The 23,587-nt window shown below is 39.0% G+C and overlaps 1 protein-coding gene and 1 long non-coding RNA gene across 2 annotated transcripts; both read right to left on the minus strand.

The window, feature by feature from the left end:
* Window positions 1–4,823: 4,823 nt before the first annotated feature.
* LOC133780655 (uncharacterized) lies at window positions 4,824–6,228 on the minus strand. The gene is made up of 3 exons (XR_009869481.1): window positions 6,146–6,228; window positions 5,344–5,386; window positions 4,824–4,896 (listed from the first exon to the last, which is right to left on the minus strand). It is a non-coding gene; the product is annotated as an uncharacterized LOC133780655 (long non-coding RNA).
* A 78-nt stretch (window positions 6,229–6,306) lies between these two features.
* Window positions 6,307–14,476, minus strand: LOC133779571 (uncharacterized). Its single transcript, XM_062219520.1, has 3 exons — window positions 13,566–14,476; window positions 6,846–6,857; window positions 6,307–6,430 (listed from the first exon to the last, which is right to left on the minus strand). Exons 1-3 carry the CDS (start codon window positions 14,474–14,476, stop codon window positions 6,307–6,309), a joined length of 1,047 nt encoding a protein of 348 aa, XP_062075504.1.
* Window positions 14,477–23,587: the final 9,111 nt, after the last annotated feature.

Consider the following 23,587-nt stretch of genomic DNA (forward strand, 5'->3'; position numbering starts at 1 on the left):
TCTTCCATTCGAGGCAGCCGACTGCTCAGAGGGAGCTGAAGAGGATGATCTAGCACTCTTTCCACAACTTACTTTTACTTTTTAATTAATTATGATGATTTTTTGCTTGTTTTCTTTGACCTTGCTTGGCACTTTTGCTAATCCTTTGATTTCATTTTGCTGATATGTCGTCCATATTTTTCAAGAAATTTGCCCAGAAGCATACAAGTGGTCCTAGCAGTAACGTTCCCCCGGCCAAGCGTCAAAAAGTCGACCCTTCTGTTGGAACTACCAAGCAGGCCGAGAAGACCCTTGATACACTACAAGAAAAAACAGTATTTATAACACTTAAAAACTGCTGTCCGGGACTATTGATAGCACTTCTGAAAATGCTAACATAGCCCCTGTTATTAAAAGTCCAGTCTTTTCTATAACAGTTTTTGAATGTTATGTTCAGTGTTATCTTAAACTATTCAATAACACATTTTTAGGTGCTATAATATTGAAATAATAACATTTAGATAGAGTTTTTTATTATAAATTTAAAATTTAATCTTGTACTTTTTTCATAACACTTTTCAATTGTTACATTTGATTATTTTAATAACATTTTTAATTTGTTCTATTATATAAACCATAACGATTTTTTACGCTTATAATATGTTTCTAAATCATAACATATTAAGGTTTTTTATTGTGATAATGGTACTTATAAGTTTTTTTTTAATTAAAAGATTTCCATTATTGTATTTTGATAAAAAAAAATCAAAATTAATCATAAAATATAATTCTCAATAGATTGATAAACCATAAGTATTACATTAAACAATAACTAATTCAAACTCTGAATGTGTCTATTTCATGAGATCTTAGTTCTAACTTAAGTTTGAAAGCATAACATAATAAAGTTTTATAATCTTGAACATTTTTTACTTCAAAAATGAAAAACAAAAAATTACAAGATACACAAAAGTAAACCATGCATGAAACTTTCTCCATCATTCAATTCATCATCCTTTGTGCACTTGTCTTTGTTGTGAGTCTATTTATTGTGCACTTGTCATATATCTGTTTCCCTTTCCTCTTTGCAATAAAGCCAGTTGTAGTCCACAAAAGGCCTATTGCTGTCAAATCTGACTTAAACAATAAAAAAGAAGGAGATGAGAAATCATTAAAATTCCAGGGAAAAAAAATATCAAAAGCATGAGCACTTCAACGAGGGGAGGCAAAAAAAACAATACAGCATTATTAACAAAGGAATTGCAGTCTTACATTTTTCTTCCATCAAGTATGGCTGAATTTCAAGTGCCGACTCATTCTCAGAGTCGTCATCATCACTAAGAGATAAATCAAGAAAATACAAAGTATTAATAGAAACTAGCAAGATCTGTAACAATCAATGCAATATCACATACCATAGAAATATCATAGAAGTCTGCCATGAATACACAACAGCTGAATAAAACTTTTGATGACAGAATAGGGATGCAAAACTTGAATTGATAAATGGAATATAAGTAAAGGAAAACAATCAAGGCCAGTTAAATGTATACCTAACAACCATATACTTCACACTAGTTAAAACAGAACATTTCACAAATGACAAATATGGAATAGAATATAGAAATAAGTTGAGACAACTGCAGTTATATAAATATATATAGAGAGAGAGAAAGAGACCTTTTCTAAACTATGAGAGTCACTAAGGAAGGACAAGTGACTAGCATAACAACCAAATAATAATTGCACCACACTTAATTCATAGTAACTGCTCTTTAAAAGTTCTATGCATTTGCCTTTATATAATATGCAATGTCCTAATGGGAATTTATATTTGGAAAGACAACCAAAGAAAAAAAGTTACTTTTTGTAAACAAAAGTAGACCCTACAAGCAAACAAAATTAACAGAAAACAGATGAAATATTGAATACACCATAACAGATGGAAATACACATCACAAGCTAAAATGACATGGTGAAAACTTATAAGAAATCAAGCTATAGAATCATGCCTTGTGTAGTCATGATAGCAACAAAAATGATTATGCCAACAGGTTGCACCTTAAAAAAATGCCAAGCTTTATGCATTTTAATTTCTCATTAAGACATCATATTGCCGTAGTAGTTTTTTTAGAAACAAAGGACCACAACTTGTATTATTACTGACATGAATAATACAAACAGAAGAAGGTGTACAAAGATATTGCCCTAATAGTTAAGTGAAAAAATTTGAACCAATTCAGCATAAAGTGTTTCCTTTAGTCCAATTCATCTCAAACATAAGTTTTTACAATTATTTTGATAATAGAAACTGAGCTAACATCAAAGAATTAAAACACACAAAAATAGATACATTAATTAAAAGTGAGAGAAAAGAAACCTGAGAAGCAGTTGGTGCAACAGGCCTAGGGAAAAATACATTTCCTTTGCTTTCTTCCCCTCCATGCTGCAGAGAATGCATCTCAGATTCAGACTTGCTTGTGTTTGCCATCCAATCTGCTGAAAGGGTCCGCATATCAGAAAGAATCCTGAAAATTAGCAATCAAATCAACATATAAGTTTTTTGGAACATCCTACTCGTAATACAACTAATATACATAATAGGATATTAAATGAATTAGCCTTGAAATTCAGGAAAGGAAATATTTTCATTTGGAAATTTGTTGTGTCTTACTAGTGTAATGATTCTAGGCATAGTGTATATCAGGGTAGCATCAACTTTTTAGATGGAATGTCCAATTGAGTCAATCAGAGTAAATAACAAATATGTTAACCATTTAAATAACTAAAAACAAAGTAAAATCCCACCTAGAGAGATTTTTCTTCTTCTGAAAGGTAGTCCTCAACATAGTAGCCAATGTATTCTGGACAAAATCCTAGACCTCTGCATGAAAGAGCTTTTGCACGTAAATATTTGTCATACACCTACACAAACAAACCATACAATAGAAGATAAAGTGGAACTCAGTGTAATATGGTTTTCCTTCTATCAACCAGAAACTAAGAATGTAGAGAACAAAACTTTAACAATGAATACCACTAGCATGTCAACACTATAATGTTCAATGACAATTGCAAAAAAAAAAAATGGAGCCTTCTGCCCACAAATAATGGAAACTATTTATGCAAGCCACCAAATAATAGCTCATTAACTCTAGCACAATCCATGATAATCTTTTAAAGGAAAAAAATCAGAGAGCACAGGGAAAAAAAATCAAGAGCATAAAAATTCATTTTCATTTCTACATAACAAAATCATGTAAATACTCGTTGTAAATCATGATTTTTTCTTAAGAAAATTGATGATTAGCACAGAATAGCCATCATCTTTAAACAAATAAAAAAATAACATGGACAACATAAATGAAAATCAAACCCATAAATTAATCTTTAAGGAATTACCCCATGCATTTAGCTTTCAAATCTTTCTAGAGCATATCGTAATATATTGATTGTTGAGTATTGCCAATTAATATTTCAAATGAATTTACCTACTGTTCAGCTCACACAAGAAAAGGGAGTGTTGTGTCGGAGTATAGACTTAACTTTGGTCACTTTCTAATAGATTAAGCTTCTGAGACAACTACTAATCACTATGCATATTACCCACCTTTAGCTAAAGAAATAAATAAGATGCCCAGAGATTGCAAACAGACAAAAATGCAAGTACGATTCAGTCATTTGGTAAGCAATTTAAACTTTGACTTGAACCATCAAATTCCTCGCAAAGTTTTGACATAAAATTCTCATTCATTTGGCCTCTTTACCTCACTCATTTGTTCAATAAAGCAAATGACTCAAAATTAACATTGTTATGCACATGTGCAAATACTAATGTGAACTCAAAAGCATAATTGACTATTTATGCTTATTTCAGATTTCCTTAAATAACACCCCTTAAAAAATAAAATTAAATTAAAATTAAAGAACATCAAAATACACTCAATATAGGATTCTAAAGAGCTGCCAAAATGGGAACCAAAATATAACACAAACAAACCTGAGTGGATGAAACAATAGTAAGCAAGCATGGGAACAAAACAGGTACTAATGTGGGCATCACTTTATCGTCCAAGTCATCAGAGAGAAGAGCCAAGCACCTAAAAGCTCCATGAACTACAACATTTAGAAGCAAATCATGCATCTTTCAGATGTAAAAGCCATAAAACTCTTAAATATGAAACAAATAACAAACAATAACTTGCAACACTTGAGCAAGTTAAAATCCCTAATAGCCTAGATTAAAAATTGTCATAATATAGTACACACTTAGAGGTTATTGTTGTCAATCTAACATAAGAGGTAATAATAGAAAAACAACAAACAAGACAGCTCAGCACCAGCTACTGCTGGACAAGCCTAATAGATGATGTGTATGTTAAAAACAGAAATTAAAATCACAGCATATGACATGTGATGCATTTTTGAGCTTCCTGATTCAAGCCAAAGCTTATATTGACGCAATAATTGAGGCCATCAAATACTTTGACTTGGCCAAATCATGTAACTAAGGAACCTTATCAATTTCTTTCAAAATGATTTTAAGGAGAATGTGACAACAACCTCATAGTAAAACTTGAAATCCTGAGAGATTAATATATTTTCGCAAAGCAAATATTTAAAATTGAAAAAGCATTCACATAGACCAAGTAGTAGAAAATTATTGTATTTAAAACCACACAAACAAAGGCCAGTAAGAACAATGAAGGAATACTTACCTCCATCCCTTGCATTTTTCTGAGAAACAGGAAAATGTATTTTCTAAGGGAAAAAAAATAGACAGTAGCAAAAAGAGTAGAATCCAGTGACTTTATGAATCAGATAGTGCAAGATATAAGACAAACCTATATATGTCATCTACAAGCTGTGCCACCTGTTCCTTCCCCACAGCATTCTTCTTTGCCCACAATTTAGAAACTGTAAAAGAGAACATAAATTCAGCTAGAATTAATTTCACACAAAATAAGAGAATTTAGACCACAACCAGGACATGGTAAGAGCAAGAAACCTCAAAGCAGAATGCTCAATTACAGTACTAATAAGCACAAGTTTGAGCAACCCAACCAAATTCTATACCAGGCTACAATGCCAGAAGACTAAATTTGAAATGGAAACTAACCTATAGAAAACATAATAATAACTTTTTTAGAAAAACAAAGATGTGTGATGTAGACAGTCGCTGTTTTAGTGTTTAAGACTGACTATTTAATAGATATCTACCTAGACAAATATCAACTACATAGCCAAGGTCCAAATATATAAATTTCACTGGAAAGAAAAGTAAATAACACAAGACTGACAAATGCAAATGAAAGGAATTTAGCTATTTTCAGGTAGGAAAGCAAAAAAACACACCATCTATACCTTGATCATCAGATAAAACAACCAATATTCGGTCAACAAGGTCCTGCATTAATAACAACAAATGTAAAGTCATAAAACACCAATCCAAAAACATTAACAAGATGCTCAAAATGAATCATTAAAACAAACACCCTTCTAGTAAAAGCATAAATAGACAATATTTAGACTAAAATTCATTAGTCTTGTGCAAGTAAGGTGTCATCACAGAAAATTATTCTCAGATGGGCAACTGTTACAAGAACTTGATGTTATTGTATCTTTATTACAGATAATCATCAAGTTAAGTGATCAAATCCCTGCCCCTACTGTCAAACTGTTTGCCTTTCTCCCATAATTGCGGGAGAGGCAGATAGATAAGAAAAAATTAAGATTTATTGAGAAGAATACACACCAATACAAAAATCAATTGTGTGTGAATTCTGTATTAACTGAATAACCAAAAAAAAATACTAGTACAACCTTTTCTCTTACTAGTGGGTTACACAACAGGAGGTAACCCTCTTCCTTGCCCATGATCCCTTCCCATAAGAAAGGCAAAATTTGACCTGATGTTCTGCGACATGACACCAAATGACTAACAACTACCAATTAAACTAGCTAGCACCTTCTCAGTAAAACCTTTACAAAGCCAACATCACAAAGAAGTTATTGGATTATGCATACCAAAAAACAAAAAGTGCTACTCCTAATCAACAAAAAAAGGAGCAACATGTAATTTTTAAACGTTGAAGCCAAAGTGTGATAAATTGCCAAATCCACATGCAGGCAACACCCAGCACAAACAATTTCTTTAGCATCTCACCTGCTTCTTCCCCTGCTTTGAAAGACCTAAGTGAGTGAGAACATCCTTAAGCTCTTTTATTCTAAAATATGCCAACTTTTCCTGCAACAAAAATAAACACATCAATAAACATTGAATGCAACATCAACAATTCAACGTACAAACACTTTCAAATAATTTCATCACAAAATAATTTCAACACCCAAATGATTGAAATAGAGAAGTACCTGAGAGCCAGCAAGCTCCTCAAACTGCTTGACCCAATCATCCATCATAGCATTATTACCCAAGTCCGGAACAGGTGGCCTGGCAAATAATATTGAGCATAACATTTTCTTACTCAATATACAATACTCAGATTCAAGAAATCCACAGATAATAACAAGATTCAAAAAGAAGATATACCTAGATTCAAGAAGAAACATTTGATGTGGTAAACAACATATGAAAATTAAACACTGTAAAAAATTAATAGCCTCATACGAAGACTGCGTCCACCACGAATGGCAAGGTCAGCCACCAAAAGAGCACATATATATTACTCAGAGATCGTGAGCTCAATCACCGCCGCACCCACGCCATAGACCCACTGCCGCAAGCACCGCCGCACCCACGCCATAGACCCACTGCCGCAAGCACCGTCGCACCCACGAGCGAGCCACGCCGTAGACCCACGAGTCAAGCCTCCCTGTCACACGACCCAAGCCGCAGACCCCATCACCTTGTTGCACACCTGCAACAAACAGAGAGAAAGAAAGAAAGATTGAACGAGAGAGTTCTGAGAGAGAAAGATAGAGCATGAGAGAGAAACAGAGGAGGCGTAGGGTTATTAGGGATTTTTTGCTTTTTGTCTTTTCATTTGGCGCCTAAGTATAATTTACCGCCTAAAATTTTTAGTCGGGTCAAACAATAGCTTTTTTTAAAATATGCTATATTTTAATGTAATATATGGGCATAATTGTTGTAGTGATAATTTTTTCTTCTCGGAAAAAGGCACTTACCCCATCAGGACGTTACCCATATGGCCACTGCACCGGAGTTGACCAGCCTGAGCAAAGCTCCTGAAGGCACTGTCGAGGACCCTGCCAAGGTGGTCCACGAGCCTTTGTAGAAAGCCTTTTCTATCCAACAAGGACATATAAAAGGGGTGTCTACCTCCCAAACTCAATTCATGGATACTCTCAGTAGCAAATCTCTGGACTTCATTACTAGCACTGGTCTTCAAGACGATCTCTGAGTGGTCTTTCTTCTCTTGTTACTTGTTCTCAATTTCTTTATTTCATATTGCAGGGTATGCTGGCTCTTAGCTACGCTCATTACCGAGCCAAGGGGGTGAGAAAACATGTAATCAGTTTAGTGAATGAGTCTGAGGATAAAAATTCTCAGGTTTCCCAACTAACCGAGAAAGTCCAGCATCTACAACAGGCCGCCAAGCAAATTACCAAGGAAAATGAGGGGCTCAAATCTTCTACCGAGTAGAGGAATCTCGACATTAACCAGTTGGAAAGGAGGATTGAGGAGTTAAGGGAGATGAATGTTGTCGATGGGAGGGCAACTCAGGAGGAAAAAGGTAAGCTGGCATATGCTCTTAAGAAAGAGAAAATTGGCAGGGTCGCTGATGCTAAAACTTTGGAGGTTTTCGGTATGAGCACCTTCTATGATTTTTGGGTTCGCAACAAGATGGCGGACTTTAGCTATCTGGGATAGGCCTATCATGAGCTTATGCACTACTGTGTTGAGCGGGAGAAGAACGAGGCCCCAGCCGTCCATGCCGAGCAACCTCCAGCCTCTGAGCCAGAATCTGCTATGCCACCCACCGAGACGATTATCACGTCCCCTGAATAAAATTTCCTACCCTATAGTCCAAGTGTTCTAACTGATGCTCATACCCCTGCTAACAGCTTCGCTGCTGAGACCCCTGTCGTCGAATCTAACCAACATATCTAGAGTGCTTGATAAACTTTACATGTTATTATATATTTTTTTTATTGTTCCAAAGACAAAGATGGATGAGCCGAGCAGCTTTTAATCTCGAGCGATCTTTTCCTTTTTATAAAATGCTTCTCATTTCAGCTATCTATCTGCTCATACTTTTATTTTTCCTTACTACTCGACGTATACTATTTTTTAGAGTTGTGCGGCTCTGTGAATCGGAGCTGTTCAATTTTTTCGAATGAGTTGTAAAAAAATTATTCAACCCTGTCTATAGAAATTGTTTTATCGCCCTTTTTGTTGCTTGGTACATACTGAGCAATGCGCAAGCACTTTAACATTAATAAAAATTAATGTTTCTAAGTCATTTTGATTACGTACTTTTCTCTCTGCTTGTCCATGTATGACTATGGTGCCCCCAAGTGACCGAGCAGGATTCATAACTCTTGGGTTATCCTCTTGGTCACTTGCTAACTAACCAGACCTGTTCGTAATAACCTTTTCGGGGATACTTGGGTTCGCCCAAACCTACAAAGGTTTTATACACTACCGACAATCTGTGAAATATATCACTAATTAGCAAGATAATCATTGTAAAAGTAAGGCTTGTAAAAATGGACAAAAATCGTGTCTTAATGATTAAATACAAGCTGCGTCACTACAATGTATCTTACATTCATAAATATTAATTATTACAATAAATGGGCAAATCGTGCCTGTGCATAATTAATATAACTAACTTGAGTTGGTCGGTGGTATGGGCAGTTCGTGCCTGTACTGGCCAGTGAACGAGAACTTAAAAGTGATCTTTGTTGGTATTACTTCCTCGGGTGTTCCCCATTCCAATAACAGCGGACAAGTGCTAACTGGAGATCTTGGCCATACCATGCTAACTTGTACATGTCGGGCGGTACTTTCTTTGTGTCCTGGTAAGGACCTTCCTAGCTTGGCCCTAGCACTCCTACTGAGGCATCTCAAGAATCTGGGAATATTATTCGTAGGACTAGATCTCCCACGTCAAACTTTCATTCCTTAACTCTAGAATTGCAGTACTGGGCAACTTTTTGCTGATGGGTAGCCAGGCATATATGTTGGACTTTTCGTGTCTTTCTTCAATCTGGTATAAGGACTCGGCCATCAATTAGTGGTTACCATCTTGGTCATACACCGTACGTCTGTGAGAAGGTGGAATCAATCATCTCGACTGGCAGCATTGTATCATACCCATACGTGAGTGCAAAGGGGGTATCACCAGTAGCTGTTCACTCGGTAGTCCTGTTTGACCAGTATACTTCAGGCTATTTCTTAGGCCAGTTTCGTTTAGCTAGTTCTAGACGCTTCTTCAGAGTTTCTTTTAGATTTTTGTTAACTGCTTTTACCTGCCCATTTGCTTGAGGGTGCGAGACTGCTGAGAAGCTTTTCGTGATGCTATGCTTGGCATAGAAATTAGTAAACAGTTGGCTGTCAAACTGGGTGTCGTTGTCGGACACTATCTTCTGGGTAGACCAAATCTGCAGACTATATTTTTCACCACAAAGTCCAGTACTTTTTTGGAAGTGAAGGTTACTAGTGGCTTAGCTTTCGTCCACTTAGTGAAGTAATCAACTGCCATGAATGCATACTGAACTCCTCCATTTCCCTTGGGTAACCGACCAATAAGGTTAATTCGCCAAATAGCGAAGGGCCATGGACTCTGCATTTGAGTAAGCTCGCTTGGTTCTGCTCGGGTATCTTGGAAAATCTCTAACATATGTCACATCTTTGAACATATTTAAAGGCATCTTCGTTCATAGTTGGCCAAAAGTAACCTTGCCTCAAAATCTTCTTAGACAGACTTTTCCCCTTGCATGGTTCCCATAGAAACTCTCATGTACTTCCTCCAGCTGCCGTCCTGATTCTGTTTGGGTGAAACACCTGAGTAATGGCATGGAGAATCTCCTTTTGTACATAGCCCCCTCCAAAATTATATATCGAACGACTTTCCTCAGTAATTTTCTGGATTCATTGTGACTATTGGGCAAGATGTTGTGTTCTAGATAAGCTGCAATTGGGGTCATCCAGGATGAAGTGTTGTCTATAAGATAGACTGGTTCTGGTAGGTTGATACTTAGTTCTTCCATTATTCAATAGGGACGAGGTTGGCCTTGTCCATCACAACATTGCTGGCTAGTCTAGCCAGTGCATCTGCTGTGGCATTTTGCTCTCATGGTATCTGTTGGAAATTGTACCTCTTAAGCTGAGCAAGCAAGTCTTTGATCTTATCAAGATAGGCCATCATTTTTTTCTCCCCGAGCAGTGTAATCACTGAGGATTTGATTGACAACTAATTGTGAATCACTGTATATGTCCAAGGCTTTAACCTTTACTTCCCTTGCTAACCTCAGCCCCGTGATTAATGCTTTGTACTCCGCTTCATTATTGGATGTTTTAAATCCAAAATGAAGTGCACAATGGATGTGTTGCCCTTCAGGAGTGATTAAAGTTAGATCGACCCCAGATAACTAATCGGTAGATGAGCCATCGATGTGCAGCTTCCATACCTGGGGTTCTTCCTTGTAATTAACAGTACTAGTCATTGGGTGCTCGATGTTCTATCCAGCATCTTTATTAGGCAGTGGTTCAGACTCATGTGACTGCTCGGCCATTTCTTCATCTGTATCTGGTATACCAGTACATTCAGCTACAAAATCTGTGAGAGCCTGGTCTTTAATTGTTGTTTGGGGCTAATAAGTGATTTCATATTGCCCGAGCTCTATAGACCATTTTAGTAACCAACCAGAGGTGTCTGGTTTTAACAGGACTTGGCACAATGGTTGGTCGATAAGAACCTTTATGGGATGAGCTTGGAAGTATGGGCAAAGTTTTCTGGACGATAGGAGCAGGCAGTAAGTTAAATTTTCAATTAGAGGATACCAGCTATCGGCTTCGACCAGCCTTTTACTGACATAGTAGACTGGATGATAGATCTTGTTTTCTTCTCTGACCAAGACTGCACTGACAGCATGCTGAGTTACTGGTAGGTGTATACACAGTTCTTCACCCTCCAAAGATTTTGAAAGGATCGGGGGTTGTGCCAGCTGCTGTTTTAGGGCTTGGAAGGCTTGTTCACACTCTTCAGTACATTCAAATTTATTTGTGTCTCTGAGGATATTAAAAAACAAAATACACTTATTAGTGGATTTAGACATGAATCTGTTGAGTATTGCTATGCGTCCTGTCAGACTCTGCACGTCCTTGATCCTGGATGGTGAGGGCATGTCAAGCAGTGCCTTTATCTTTTCAAGGTTTCCTTCAATTCCTCGGGAGTTCACTATAAAACCCAAAATTTTCCTGACCCTACACCAAAGGAGCATTTTAGGGGGTTCAATTTCATTCTATACTTCCTCAAGATGTGCCCCCCAGCCTTTTTGGATTTTACCAACATATCATCAACGTAAACCTCCATGTTATTTCCTATATGGTCTTTGAACATACAGTTTACCACCTGTTGATATGTGGCTCCAATGTTTTTCTGACCGAATGACATAACTTTATAACAGTACAACCCCACATCCGTCCAGCAGCTGGTGTGCTCCTGGTCGGGTGGATGCATACTTATCTGGTTGTCCCCCAAATAATCATCCATAAAAGTTAAGATCTCGTGGTGGGCTGTAGTGTCCACCAATTGGTCAATTCTCGAAAGTGGGATGCAGCCCTTCGGGCATGCCTTATTTAAATCGTTGAAATCTATGCACACCCTCCACTTGTTATTAGGCTCCGACACCAATACGAGATTGGATACCCATACTGGGTAGAAAGCTTCCCTAATGAAGTCATTATTTTGAAGCTTCTCCACTTCTTCCTTCAATATCTTTTCCCTCATTGGTTGTAATAACCTCATTTTATATTGTATAGGCTTGAAAAGTTCGAAATCAATGTTAAGGGTGTGACTTATAATGGTTGGGAAGATTCCCACCATATCATCATGAGACCAGGCGAATACATCTTGATTGTTCCATAGGAACTGGATCAAGGCGGATCTTATGTTCCCAGACAACTCTTTCCCTACCTTGACAACCATGGTCGGGTGTTCTGGGTCAAGCAAGACCTCTTCTAATTCTTGGACTGGACCCACCCCTATATCAATATCCCCAAAATGAGGGTCTATGTCTCCCCCCCCCCCCCTCTCGTTTTGGGCTGCATCCTATTTTTGGTGACTGGGCCCTACAGGCTATTCGATGCAGGCTGCATTCCCTGCCTTTTTTACTAACGAATCATAACATTCTCTGGCCACCAGTTGGTTCCCTTTAAGACATCCTATACCTTCCTGAGTTGGGAATGTAACGAGCAGATGGAAGACTGAAGTGACTGCTCGGAGGTCATATAGGGCTGGTCGGCCTATCATGGCATTGTACGGAGATGGGATGTCGATTACCATGAACAAAGCCATTATAGTTTTGTTGTTAGGAGTCGTTCCCACCGTCAAAGGAAATCTTATGCTTCATGTCGGGGCAATGCCATTCCCTGTAAATCCATACAACAACTGCTCGCATGGTTCCAAATCTCTGATGCTCAAATTCATCCTGTCCAAGGTACTTTTGAACAAGATGTTGGTCGATGACCCATGGTCAATCATCATTCGAGCTACGATCATGTTATCTAGGGGTGTTCATTGGTCAATTTGGGCGGGTTGGGTAGATTTTTGACAAACCCAAACTTATAATCGGGTTGGTACTTTTCAACTCATAACCCACGCAATTAAAAAAAAAATTGAAGTTCAACCTAACCATCGATTTAGGCGGTTTGGGCGGGTTAACCCGCCCAAACCGCCGAAACTTTTTTTAATTTTTTTTTCTAAAAAAAATCATTTTTCACCAATTTTTTTTTATTATTTTCTCTATTTTTTAGTTTGTATTTATAACTAAAATAATTGTTACTTTAAAATATAGGATTTTTTATAAAAAAAAATAATAATTTGAATTTAGTTTTATATATGTATAATTAATAATTAAATAAATATAAAATTAAAAAAAGTAGACAAATTCTTAATTGGGCGGGTTGCCAAAAATTTCAACCCGCCCAATATAGTGATTGGGCGGTTTGAAATGAAGGACGGATTTTTCGGGTTGCATTTTTTGTCGGTTGTTTCGGGTTGGTTTGGGCGGGTTGCAATTTTTTTTGCACAGCCCTAATGTTATCGATTTGTACTTCTACCACTAACGGGTCATAATGTGGATGATGTACTTGACTTGTGTCTTCCTCGCCGAATGTGATGAGCTCACACTCGTAGCGAGGTTGTTTGGGAGTACGCTCTTGGACAGCCAATACATCCTCCTTCTATTCGTGCCTAAGGGAACGAGCGTACATTTCTCGGGGCTTGCTGAAATTGCCAGCTAAATGCGGCCCGCCGCAGATCATATCTAGCCGAACAGCAACTGGTGGTTGTAGGATAGGCTAACTACTCTAATACTGCTGAGACTGTTGCTAAGGAGTTTGTTGAGGATGCTGGTCGACAGTCGACCGTACATACCTCTTCAGATGAGCATTGTTTTTTCTAATGAGGAATACTATCTCCTCCTTCAGGTGGTTACATTCATTGGTTTCATGACCATAGTCATTGTGAAACCGGTATAACTTGGCCATATCCCGTCTATTAACATCCTTCCTCATTGGTGGAGGTCTTCTGTACAGTACAACAAACTGTGTGGCATTAAAAACGCATGCCTGGGTCTCTAACAGGATGGAGTAAGTAGTAAATTTATGAGCATATTCCCGTGGTTTGGGCTGCTCGACAGTGTTAGGCTTCTTGTCATCATTCTGGTTACCGCTACTTCTAGTCCCGTTACTGTGTTTGCCATTCTTAGCCTCATTCTTTCCTCCCTCCGCAAGGTTGATGGTATTCCCAGCATCTATTTTCCCCTGCTCGGTAGCCGCCTGAGTTAGATTATCCACCTTTCGCTCGGCCTCCTCAAGCCTGATGAATTCCTCTGTCCGATCAAGGAACTCCTGAGTGGTACGTGCATACTTCCTTTTCAAACTGCTCCAAAACAGACTCTTTACCTTAACTCCCAAATTGATGGCAATTAATTTACCGTCATCACTAAGGGATTTCACTCTAGTGGCTTCCCGCATAAAACATTGAATGTAATCCTTCAAAGGTTCATTATCTTTCTGTTTTATGTCTACCAGGTCATTCAGCTCAGCGGGAAGGGGCATTGCTGAGGAGAATAGGGAATAGAACGTGCGTACAAATCCATCCCATGATGTAATCGACCATGGCTGTAGCTTGAAGAACCATTGCTGGGCAATTTCTGACAGAGTGTCTAGGAAGATCTTGCACCTGGCATCATCCCGAACTCCCTGTAAATCATTTTGTAGTTCAAAGTTGTGAACATGAGATACTGGATCCTCCAGCCCAGTGTACATTTTCCATGTTGGCATTTTGAATTTAACAGGTATGGGCAGATGATTAATACGGTCTGAAAATGGGGACCCTCTCTACCTCTCTATTTCAATATATGTTAACTTGGGGGCTGTCAAGTCTCTTACCAGTTGGATTAACAAATCCAACTGGGCTTGGATGTTAGGTTCTACAGCTGCCTGGGGCTATGCTACATTGTGGACCTCATCCATTTTTGGGTCTCGAAGAGGCTTAGGTGAAGCTATGTTGTTTGAATCTCAATTTTCCCTACTGCGATTAAGAGCATCTCGAAGGTCTTCACCTCCCATGGAGCCCATTCGGTTGAAAATAGATTTTGGTCGAGACCTGCCCCCGGCATTCTGGTTGTCTGCGAGGTACTCCCTAGAACCCTCCACCCTGAGGAGGTTGGTTGTTTGGGATATCCTACCTTTGTGGGACAAACGGTCCTTCGGGTTGGTTACCTCTTTGATCTTGATTATTCTGTTGGCGAACTTGGCTTGCTGCCTCATCATGGCCATACCCATCAACATAATGGGGCATGTATGCGCTACTAACCTCCGACTCATCTCTTCGGGACCTTGGTCGGTATTCTTGAAGTTGTCTAAACCGACCAAGTTGTCACTTGTAGTTATGGGGTTTTCCACTCCTATTCAATGCTAGAGCTCGGGGGTTGCCATCTCGCCCTACAGAACTAGGATTCCTGTCACACCCACTGCCCTAGGATCTTGGCAAAATATTCCCTGCTTAGTCTTGTCCCATGCCAAGCCTTGGCAGGATGTGCTCATCAGCTAGTAAGGGTCGTCTATTGTTGTTCGCTTGGGCACCCCGACTAGATCTATGATTCCTGATTGACCCCTAGTTCCCATTTTGAGGTTGAGCCTCTGGCCCATGCATGACACCTACACTGAAACCAAAAACGGGAGGGCGTTGTTGGTTTTGGGCAATAGTTCTAGCTTCTGTTCCCATACCTTGGGTTTGCTGCTACTGCATATAATTATGGATGGACTCAGCTGCCTCTCGAGTCTGGCGTTCCATGTCTTCCTAACGGGCTTGTACCTCCTGGGCATGTTGATCCATCCATTCTTCAAAATCTCTCCTTTTTTTCTCGAAAGCTTCATTTAGGGCCTCCTGCGCAGTGGCCTACTGATAGGATATATTTTTAATACTTTTAGTGTTAGTTTTTTTGTTTTATTATTATTATTTTATATTTTTAGTTCTTGTTATGTGTGGTTGTTGTATTTTTCAGGTTATCATTTGTTAAATGGATATTTGAGAAATATTTCAAAATTTATTTGAAATATTATCTTCAATCAAGAGAAAAAAAATAATAGAAGATATTTATTTGAATTGATTGGAGAAGATAAAAGAGAATTCAAACTTAAATTGTTCACAAAATCGGAGATATTTTGAATCTGAGATAGTTTCGGTATTTCGACCATATCTCCCAACACACTTATCAGATTTACATGTTCTTGGTAGCGTTGGAAAGCTTATTCAAAGACCTGCGAAAGCTTTTTTCACAAAAATAAAAGTCAAATTCGGACGTTTACGTGGTGATATTCAACCTACAAGATTACACAAGTTAGAGTTACGGGATTTGAAATTCAAATAAAGATATTTTGGAGCATTATTAAGTAACAAATGGAAACATCTAGAAAAATCTTTTCACAACCTTATCACTATAAAAAGAATGCTTTAGACTATTTTAGATCTCTCTCTTTCTTCTTGACGTTTCTCTATTTCCTCTTTTTCTTCTCTTAGTTATTTTTCTATTCTTTTCCAAGAACTAATTTTCTTATCTAGGGTTTATTGTAGTTACTTCGATTTCTATTTAATGTTATTATGATGTTCTATTGATTCTTCTTCTTTATTCTAATCTATATAATGTTTGTTTAATGCTAGTAAATACCTGATCAATATTTGTTTGATTTATGATTTTGATTTAAAATTTGAAAGATGAGAACTGAATATGCTATCGTTATATAGACATAGGTTACATATGAGACGAAAGTACATGTATGGCTTGTGTAGTAAAGAGGTTTCTATGTTTAATGACTGCTATATGTTTATGTTTATCACAGAGATGTAGAAAAGATACAAATATAGGTTGAGATCTTTATATCTTGAAAAAGAATAGGAATCGATTTTTGTTAACCTGCTATTAAATAGGGAGAAAGACATTTAGAACTGATTAATAAAATTAGTAGAATGAAAAGTTTATGAAATTAATACCCTAGGTTTTTCAATTATTGAATTAATCTTTATTTTTGCGAAGTTTATTTTAATTTTAAGTCTTATTTAAAAAATTCACTCTATTTTTGACAGCCAAATAGAAATTAAAGAACAATTATTGGTGGTTGGTTAATAGTCTTTGTGGGAACGATACTCTATTTATCAACTATATTACTTGAATCAATTGCGCGCACTTGCATATCAAACTTTAACGATCACCCGCCCCTGGTTCATGGAGGCAAGCTGATCATGCATCTGCCCAACGACTTCCCTTATCGAATCAATTTTAGGATCAAGTCCTTCAATATCTATGTGGGGCTCATACCGTCTAGGACCTCCAGCCATGGGTCATGGCTAGTCAGTATCCCGCGTAGCAGCTCCACCTGAGGTTTCTGCATGGATGATTCCAACAGAGGCAGTAACTCCGTGCCCTGGTGCAGTGGGCCCAACGGCTTGCCCCCCAACACCAGACGGATTCCTAGGCGGCAGGTCACTTCCCTACCCATTGAAATTGCTTATTGACGGGACTTGTTGGGAGACTTCAGCCTTGGGCTCTGGAGGCTCTTGGCTTGACCTTCTGGTTGAGACTACCATCCTTGCAGCAATAGAATCTGAATGTGATTGTCTTAGGCTCTCAATAAAAGCACCAAAATGTTGACTGGTATTTTAGCCAACTGACGCGGAGTCAAATAATTAACTATAGAGCTTCCAATTAGATAATCAATACACCATAAATAAGCCAATAACCTAGTAATAATGAACAATAAATAATAGAGAACACTAGGATTTATAGAGGTTCGGCCCCAAGGATTGGTAATGACCTATGTCCTCTTAGATTTGTATTAATCTTGAAGATTTACACAAGATCACAAGGGATTCCAAGTTGATTTCTATGTGTAAAAGACAATACAGTATGGCAGAATCAGTGTTAAGTACCAGGCCAAGTTACTCAGTATGTTCCTAGTGCTGGTCGGTAGGCTATTTTTCTGAACCCCCTCCACTATGGTGGAGAGTATGTATTTATATTGTCCTCTCGTCCAAGGGTTGCGCCTAAAGCATAACTGATGGGGAAATATCTCTTTTTCTCGCAGGTAGTTGCTGTCCTATTCTTTAGGAGCCTTCACCAAGCTTTTAAGGCAGTTAGGCACTTTTTTTGGGTGGTTGGGCGATTTCTGCGGACTGTGATCGATGAGTGTAACTGCTTCCTGCCGACCAAATTTATTTGTCTTTCATACCGACCAACCACTCTCCTGGCAAGCGTACCAAGCAGTAACTGTTATTCATTTGTCAAGTATACTCCGTCCAGCTGGGCTTATGGTGATAGTATGTCAAGCAGTAACTTGTCGTATACTCTGCAGGTATACACCAACCAACTTGCTAGGGGGTCTGCCTAGTTTGCTCCACATGTCCAAGTTTAGTGCCACGTCAGATATGCCAATTTTTGGGATAACACTGCCCGTTTACAAAGTTGGAAAGATTTTTCGAAAAAACTTTTCACATTCACTTTTTCATTTGTTTTTCCAACTTGCTCGTAGGTTTGTTGTGTTTTTACTAGGATATTTCCGGTCAGATAAAAGCTTAACTTTTGTCCACGAGCAATATTATCCTTTTTCTTTTCTTCTTTCTCTATTGGTCTTAGATTCTCACTTCCCCTTTGTTCTTCTCAGATATTCATGCATGATCCTTAGGAAGGTGAGAGACCAATAGAAAGCTTCTCCTTCCTCTGTTGTTTGAGGATCAGGAACAACGTTCTCTGCCCCTTCAAGAGCCTTCGGCACTACCCCTCATTCCTATGACCAACTTCCCTTGAAAACCACTGAAGAAAAAACAAAACATGGGTCATGTCAAACATACTGCCCAGAGAAAAAGAAAAACCATGGAGTCACCTACCAGCTAGCCAATGGTAAACATTGAGGGTTCTTCGAACGATCCTCAACCCCTAAAGGTTGCACAACTAGAGATCCAACCTAAGGCTAGTTCACATGAGGGCCCACGAGCGGATGTACCCTGGTACATTGCCCCTCCAAACGTCATATCGACCAGGATGGTGGAAAAGTATCCCAAGAAGTACGGACTTCCTGGGATTACTCTATATAAGCCTACACCCAACCAGAGGGAAAACGTCCCCAGAGGTGCCTTTAGTGCCTAGTCGAGGTACCACATAGAAGTGGGGGCAATTCTGCCCTTGCACGACTTTTTCTGAGAGGTGGCCAATTATTTTGAGGTCGCCCCATTTCAAATAACCCCCAACGGATATAGAGTACTTTCAGCACTCTATATTTTGTATAACCATAAAAAGTTGCTTGTGCCCACCCCTCATGAGATTAATTATTTGTTTGATCTCAAATCCAACCCTAACCAAAGTAACACGGGGTTCTTCCATTTCTATCACCAGGAATCTGGTCGCACATTCTTGGGTGATATAACCTACAAATCCAATGTGGGGAAGTACTTCCAAGAGTATTTTCTCATAACCGATCTTGTAACGGATAACATGGTCTTCACTCAAGGAGCTAAACTCTTTAGTCTCTGTTTGGTATTCTCTTAGTCGCTTTTTATTTTTTCTCCGTCCTTAGTAGGTTTGTATTGTGTCTAAGTCCATGGTACCGATCAGAACCCACTCTAGAAATGGAGATAAGGGTTGCAGCCCTAGCCAACACGACGCATATAGAGAAAAGCATCAAGGAGCTAGTCACGGAAAGCAATCTGAGGCTAGTCAGCCTTTTGGAGCCTCACCAAGAAATGAGGGAATCAATCGCGGGGAGTACCATTGGAGATGGTACTGAGGAACAAGAAAACTCTGAAAAACAACAAGATGTGTCACAACCCCTAAGGCGTTGTCCAATGGGAGTGACCATCCAAGAGCCCAACCCCAATGCCCGACCAGTTGATATCCCTCCTCAATATGGGAAGGGAAAACAAAAATTGCTTGAATACGCTAGTCGTGCGTTTGAATCCTCCGACGAGAACGGTATGGATTTTTCACTCATAGATGCATTGCCTATCCCTTATCATATATTCGATAAGGACGACAACTTTAATTTTTCAACCAGTAGTTTTAGCTTGGACTTCTTTGAGGCAAATAGTGATTGTAGCTGTAGTTCCTTAGATAACATAGTGACTAGTAATTGTAGTTCAAGTAAAGTACTGGGAATTTCTTTGATTTGTTTTCTCATTGTGCAGAACTATTTCTTGACATATCTAATCGTTCTTGGTTTTCTTGTAGTCATGCAAACCAACGTCGCGTTCGACATTTATGCCTTCTTGGGCAAATCTGCTAGCACAAATAAATTGAGTAGGAAAGATGCTGGAGATACCAGTGAGGAACCTCTAAGCAAAAGGGCTTGAGCAGGAGACCCTCCAACTCTTACTCCTTCCAGGATAACCACTCGTCCTCCACCTCCTCGTGTTGGGTCCTCTACCAAACAGGTGGGAGGATCTTCGGCAACAAAAATGTTGAGCCATACCTCCAGCTCAGTAGCCGATAAACTCCAGAAGGTATCCAAGCATCGCCTTAGCAAAAAGGCATTTGCTACCCTTCCTTCTTTAAGGCTCGAGCAGGTCCATGCACGTAGGCTCAACGAAATGATCGGCGTAAGTTTCTTTTCTTCATTTTATTTTAATCGACCAGCATTGCCTTTTTTTGATACTAGCAGGTTTATTTCTTTACCGCTCGCAGGCTCTGCTGACTGTGACTAGCGGTTGGCACCGTGTCGAGGAGATTGGCTTGAAACATGCTGAGGAGATCAAAGCATGGGAGGCCAAAGTCAAAGCCTTGGAGACCAAAGCCAAAGCATTGGAGGCCAAAGTCATAGCAGTAGAGGAAAATGTTGCTGCCTTGATTGAGGAGCTGAAAAAGAGCAAGGAAGATCTGGCTAAGGCTATTGTTGTCAGGGAGGCATTCAAGTTGCAAGAAGATCTAGTCACGAGCATGAAGGAGGCCACCAAATTAGAGGATCTGGTTAAGCTTCTCGAAGAGCAGCCAGTGACTTGGAGAGGTTCCATGGAGCCACCTTCAATTGATTTTATATGTTCAGGAAGAACAATCAAGGTGCAAACTTTGATTATCTTCCTGAGCAAGTAAAACAAGCTGAACTTGCTAGGTGTGATGCTCGCCTAGAGGAGGAGAAGAATGCCCCGGAGTCTCCAGAAATTTCTTTGGCGACAGGCATCGATGGAGCCGAAGAGGAAGCTGGAACAACCATCGACCAGCAACCTCAGCAGGATACCCCACCCCCCCCACCCCCCCCCCCCCGCCCTCGCAGCTGCACAGTAGACATACTTTTTTATATGTAACTAGAACACCCAAACAGATTGTTCGTAGTGTTAATACAATTTGCTGCCTAAGGTAGTTTTATTTAATTTTAATATTTTTAATTACATCTGAGCAGAAAACGCTTGTAGTGTAAAGATATTTTATTTTGATATTACAAATTTTATTATAATATATGCTCGTATGACCGAACCAAGCATAACACTTTATTATCTAACAAAATCAACTAAATTTTTTTAAAAATACTCATATTCTTTTCCTTATTTTGCTCATGTGTTTACATACGTATATAATATGCTTTGCTCGATTAGTATCTTATATGCCCCCCAAGTGATCAAGGATTTTAAGGTTCTCGGTCACTTTCCATTGACCAATACCTGTCCGAACATTACTGCTCATGTACTTATAAACAATCAATGATAATATAGAAAACCAACACACGTAATGAGCAAATACTTGTAAAGAATACAATAAGAATATCTTGTTGCGCACAGTTCCTTTTAATTCTCATAAAAAAATGGACAAAATATGTGTCTATACGAGTGATCAAAAATTGACCTTACACTTATATGCAACCAGCCATCTAATTTGCCAGCCCTTGTTCAAAAACTTGTAAAGATTAAAATTAATACAAGCCAAATCTTTAAAAATAAATGTTCACTGATAATACTTGCACATGTGTTCTCCATTCCAATAGCGAGGAACGAGATATCCATTTAAGCGAGCAAGTTTGTATGTGCCTGGTTGAAGAATTTCTTCAATTTGATATGGACCTTCCCAGTTTGGTCCAAGCACTCCAGCAGCCTGATCACGTGTGTTGAGAAAAAACCCTTTGAAGTACCAAGTATCCTACATCAAACTTTCTTTCGTGTACTTTAGAGTTAAAGTATCGAGCGATCTTTTGTTGGTAAGCTGCAACTCATAGTTGGGCCTGTTCGTGCCTTTTATTAACCAAGTCCAAGGACTCCAATAATAACTGGTTATTCGTATTCTGGTCATATGTTATCCTTCTATGCAAGGGTGGATCTAACTCAACTGGTAACATGGCCTCATACCCATATGCTAAAGAAAATGGTGTATGGCCTATTGTTGTTCGATGTGTTGTTCTATACGACCAGAGTACTTCGGGCAATTGTTCTAGCCATGCTCCCTTTGCCTCTTCGAGCCTTTTTTCTATGTGTCCTTCAGAGTTTTGTTTACAGCTTCTGCCTATCCGTTGGCTTATGGATGGGCAACTGATGAAAAACTCTTCGTTAGGCCATGTCGTTCGCAAAAATCGGTAAACAGGTCGCTATCAAATTGTATGCCATTATTTGATATGATATTTTTTAGCAATCCATATCAGCATACAATGTTTTTTACTACAAAATCTAGCACTTTCTTGGTCGTGATTGTCACAAGCAGCTCAGCTTTTTCCCACTTCGTGAAGTAGTCTACAGCAACTACTGCAAACTTGACATTCCCTTTTCCTGTAGGCAAGGATCCGATCAGGTCTATTCCCCAACCTATGAATGGCCATGGGCTTTGCATCTGTTCAAGCTCATTTGGGGCTGCTCGAGGTATCTTGGAGAATCTTTGGCATTTATCACACTTCTTAACAAATTCCATAGAAACCTCGATCATAGTAGGCCAGAAATACCCTTGTCGGGTGATCTTCTTTGACAAACTTTGCCCCCCCCCCCAGCATGATCTCCATAGAACCCTTCATGTGCTTCTCACATCATTTCCTTAGCTTTTTCCTTGGAAATACATCTCAACAAGGGCATAGAATTTCCTCGCCGATATAGGATTCCATCGAGCAAGATAAAGCGAGTTGGATGCCTTTGTAATGTTCTCGCCTTATTTCTGTTTGCAGGTAACCATCCCTGTTCAAGATATTGAATGATGGAGTCATTCAAGTGTCAGATACTTGTATAACTAGGGAGGATTCTTCTACTTGAATGTTGGGAGCTAACAAACGTCTGACCGGTACTATACTCAAAGTATCAGTGTCCTTGGCGCTTGCTAGTTTGGCTAAGGGATCGGCGTTGGAGTTTTGGTTGCGAGGTACTAGTTGTAAGGTATACCTTTTGAATTGTGCTAGCAATCTTTTGCCTTGTTTAGATACGCAACCATCTTAAGACCCCTGTCCTAATATTCCCCGATGATTTGATTAACAACTAGCTGAGAGTCGATGTATATCTCTAGTGACTTCACATTCACATCTTTGGCTAGTCTCAAACCTGCGAGCAATGCTTCGTATTCAGCTTCGTTGTTTGATGCATTAAAGTTGAATCTTATTGTGAAATGAAACTGATGCCCTTCGGGGGTTATTAGAATCAGTCCTGCCCCCGAGCTATGCTCATTTGATGATCCGTCAACGAATAGTTTCAGGTAAGAGCTTTGTCTTGGGCTTCAGGCTCTATAGTTGGCTCGTTGATTGGGAGTTCAGTGAATTCAGCTACAAAGTCGGCTAAGGCTTGTCCCTTTATGTCTTCTCATGGTGTATAAGAAATTTTGAACTGCCCTAACTCAACTGCCCATATTAGTAGACGACCAGCAGCTTCTGGTTTTTGCAAGACTTGTCATAGTAGCTAGTTGGTAAAAACTACTATGGGGTGAGCTTGAAAGTAGGGTCACAGTTTTC

The sequence above is a fragment of the Humulus lupulus genome, chromosome 5 (assembly GCF_963169125.1).
Source record: "Humulus lupulus chromosome 5, drHumLupu1.1, whole genome shotgun sequence".
Taxonomy (NCBI): domain Eukaryota; kingdom Viridiplantae; phylum Streptophyta; class Magnoliopsida; order Rosales; family Cannabaceae; genus Humulus; species Humulus lupulus.

Coding starts and splice junctions, on each gene's coding strand:
- LOC133779571 (XM_062219520.1), bottom strand. CDS start 14,476: ATGCCAACATGGAAAATGTACACTGGGCTGGAGGATCCAGTATCTCAT.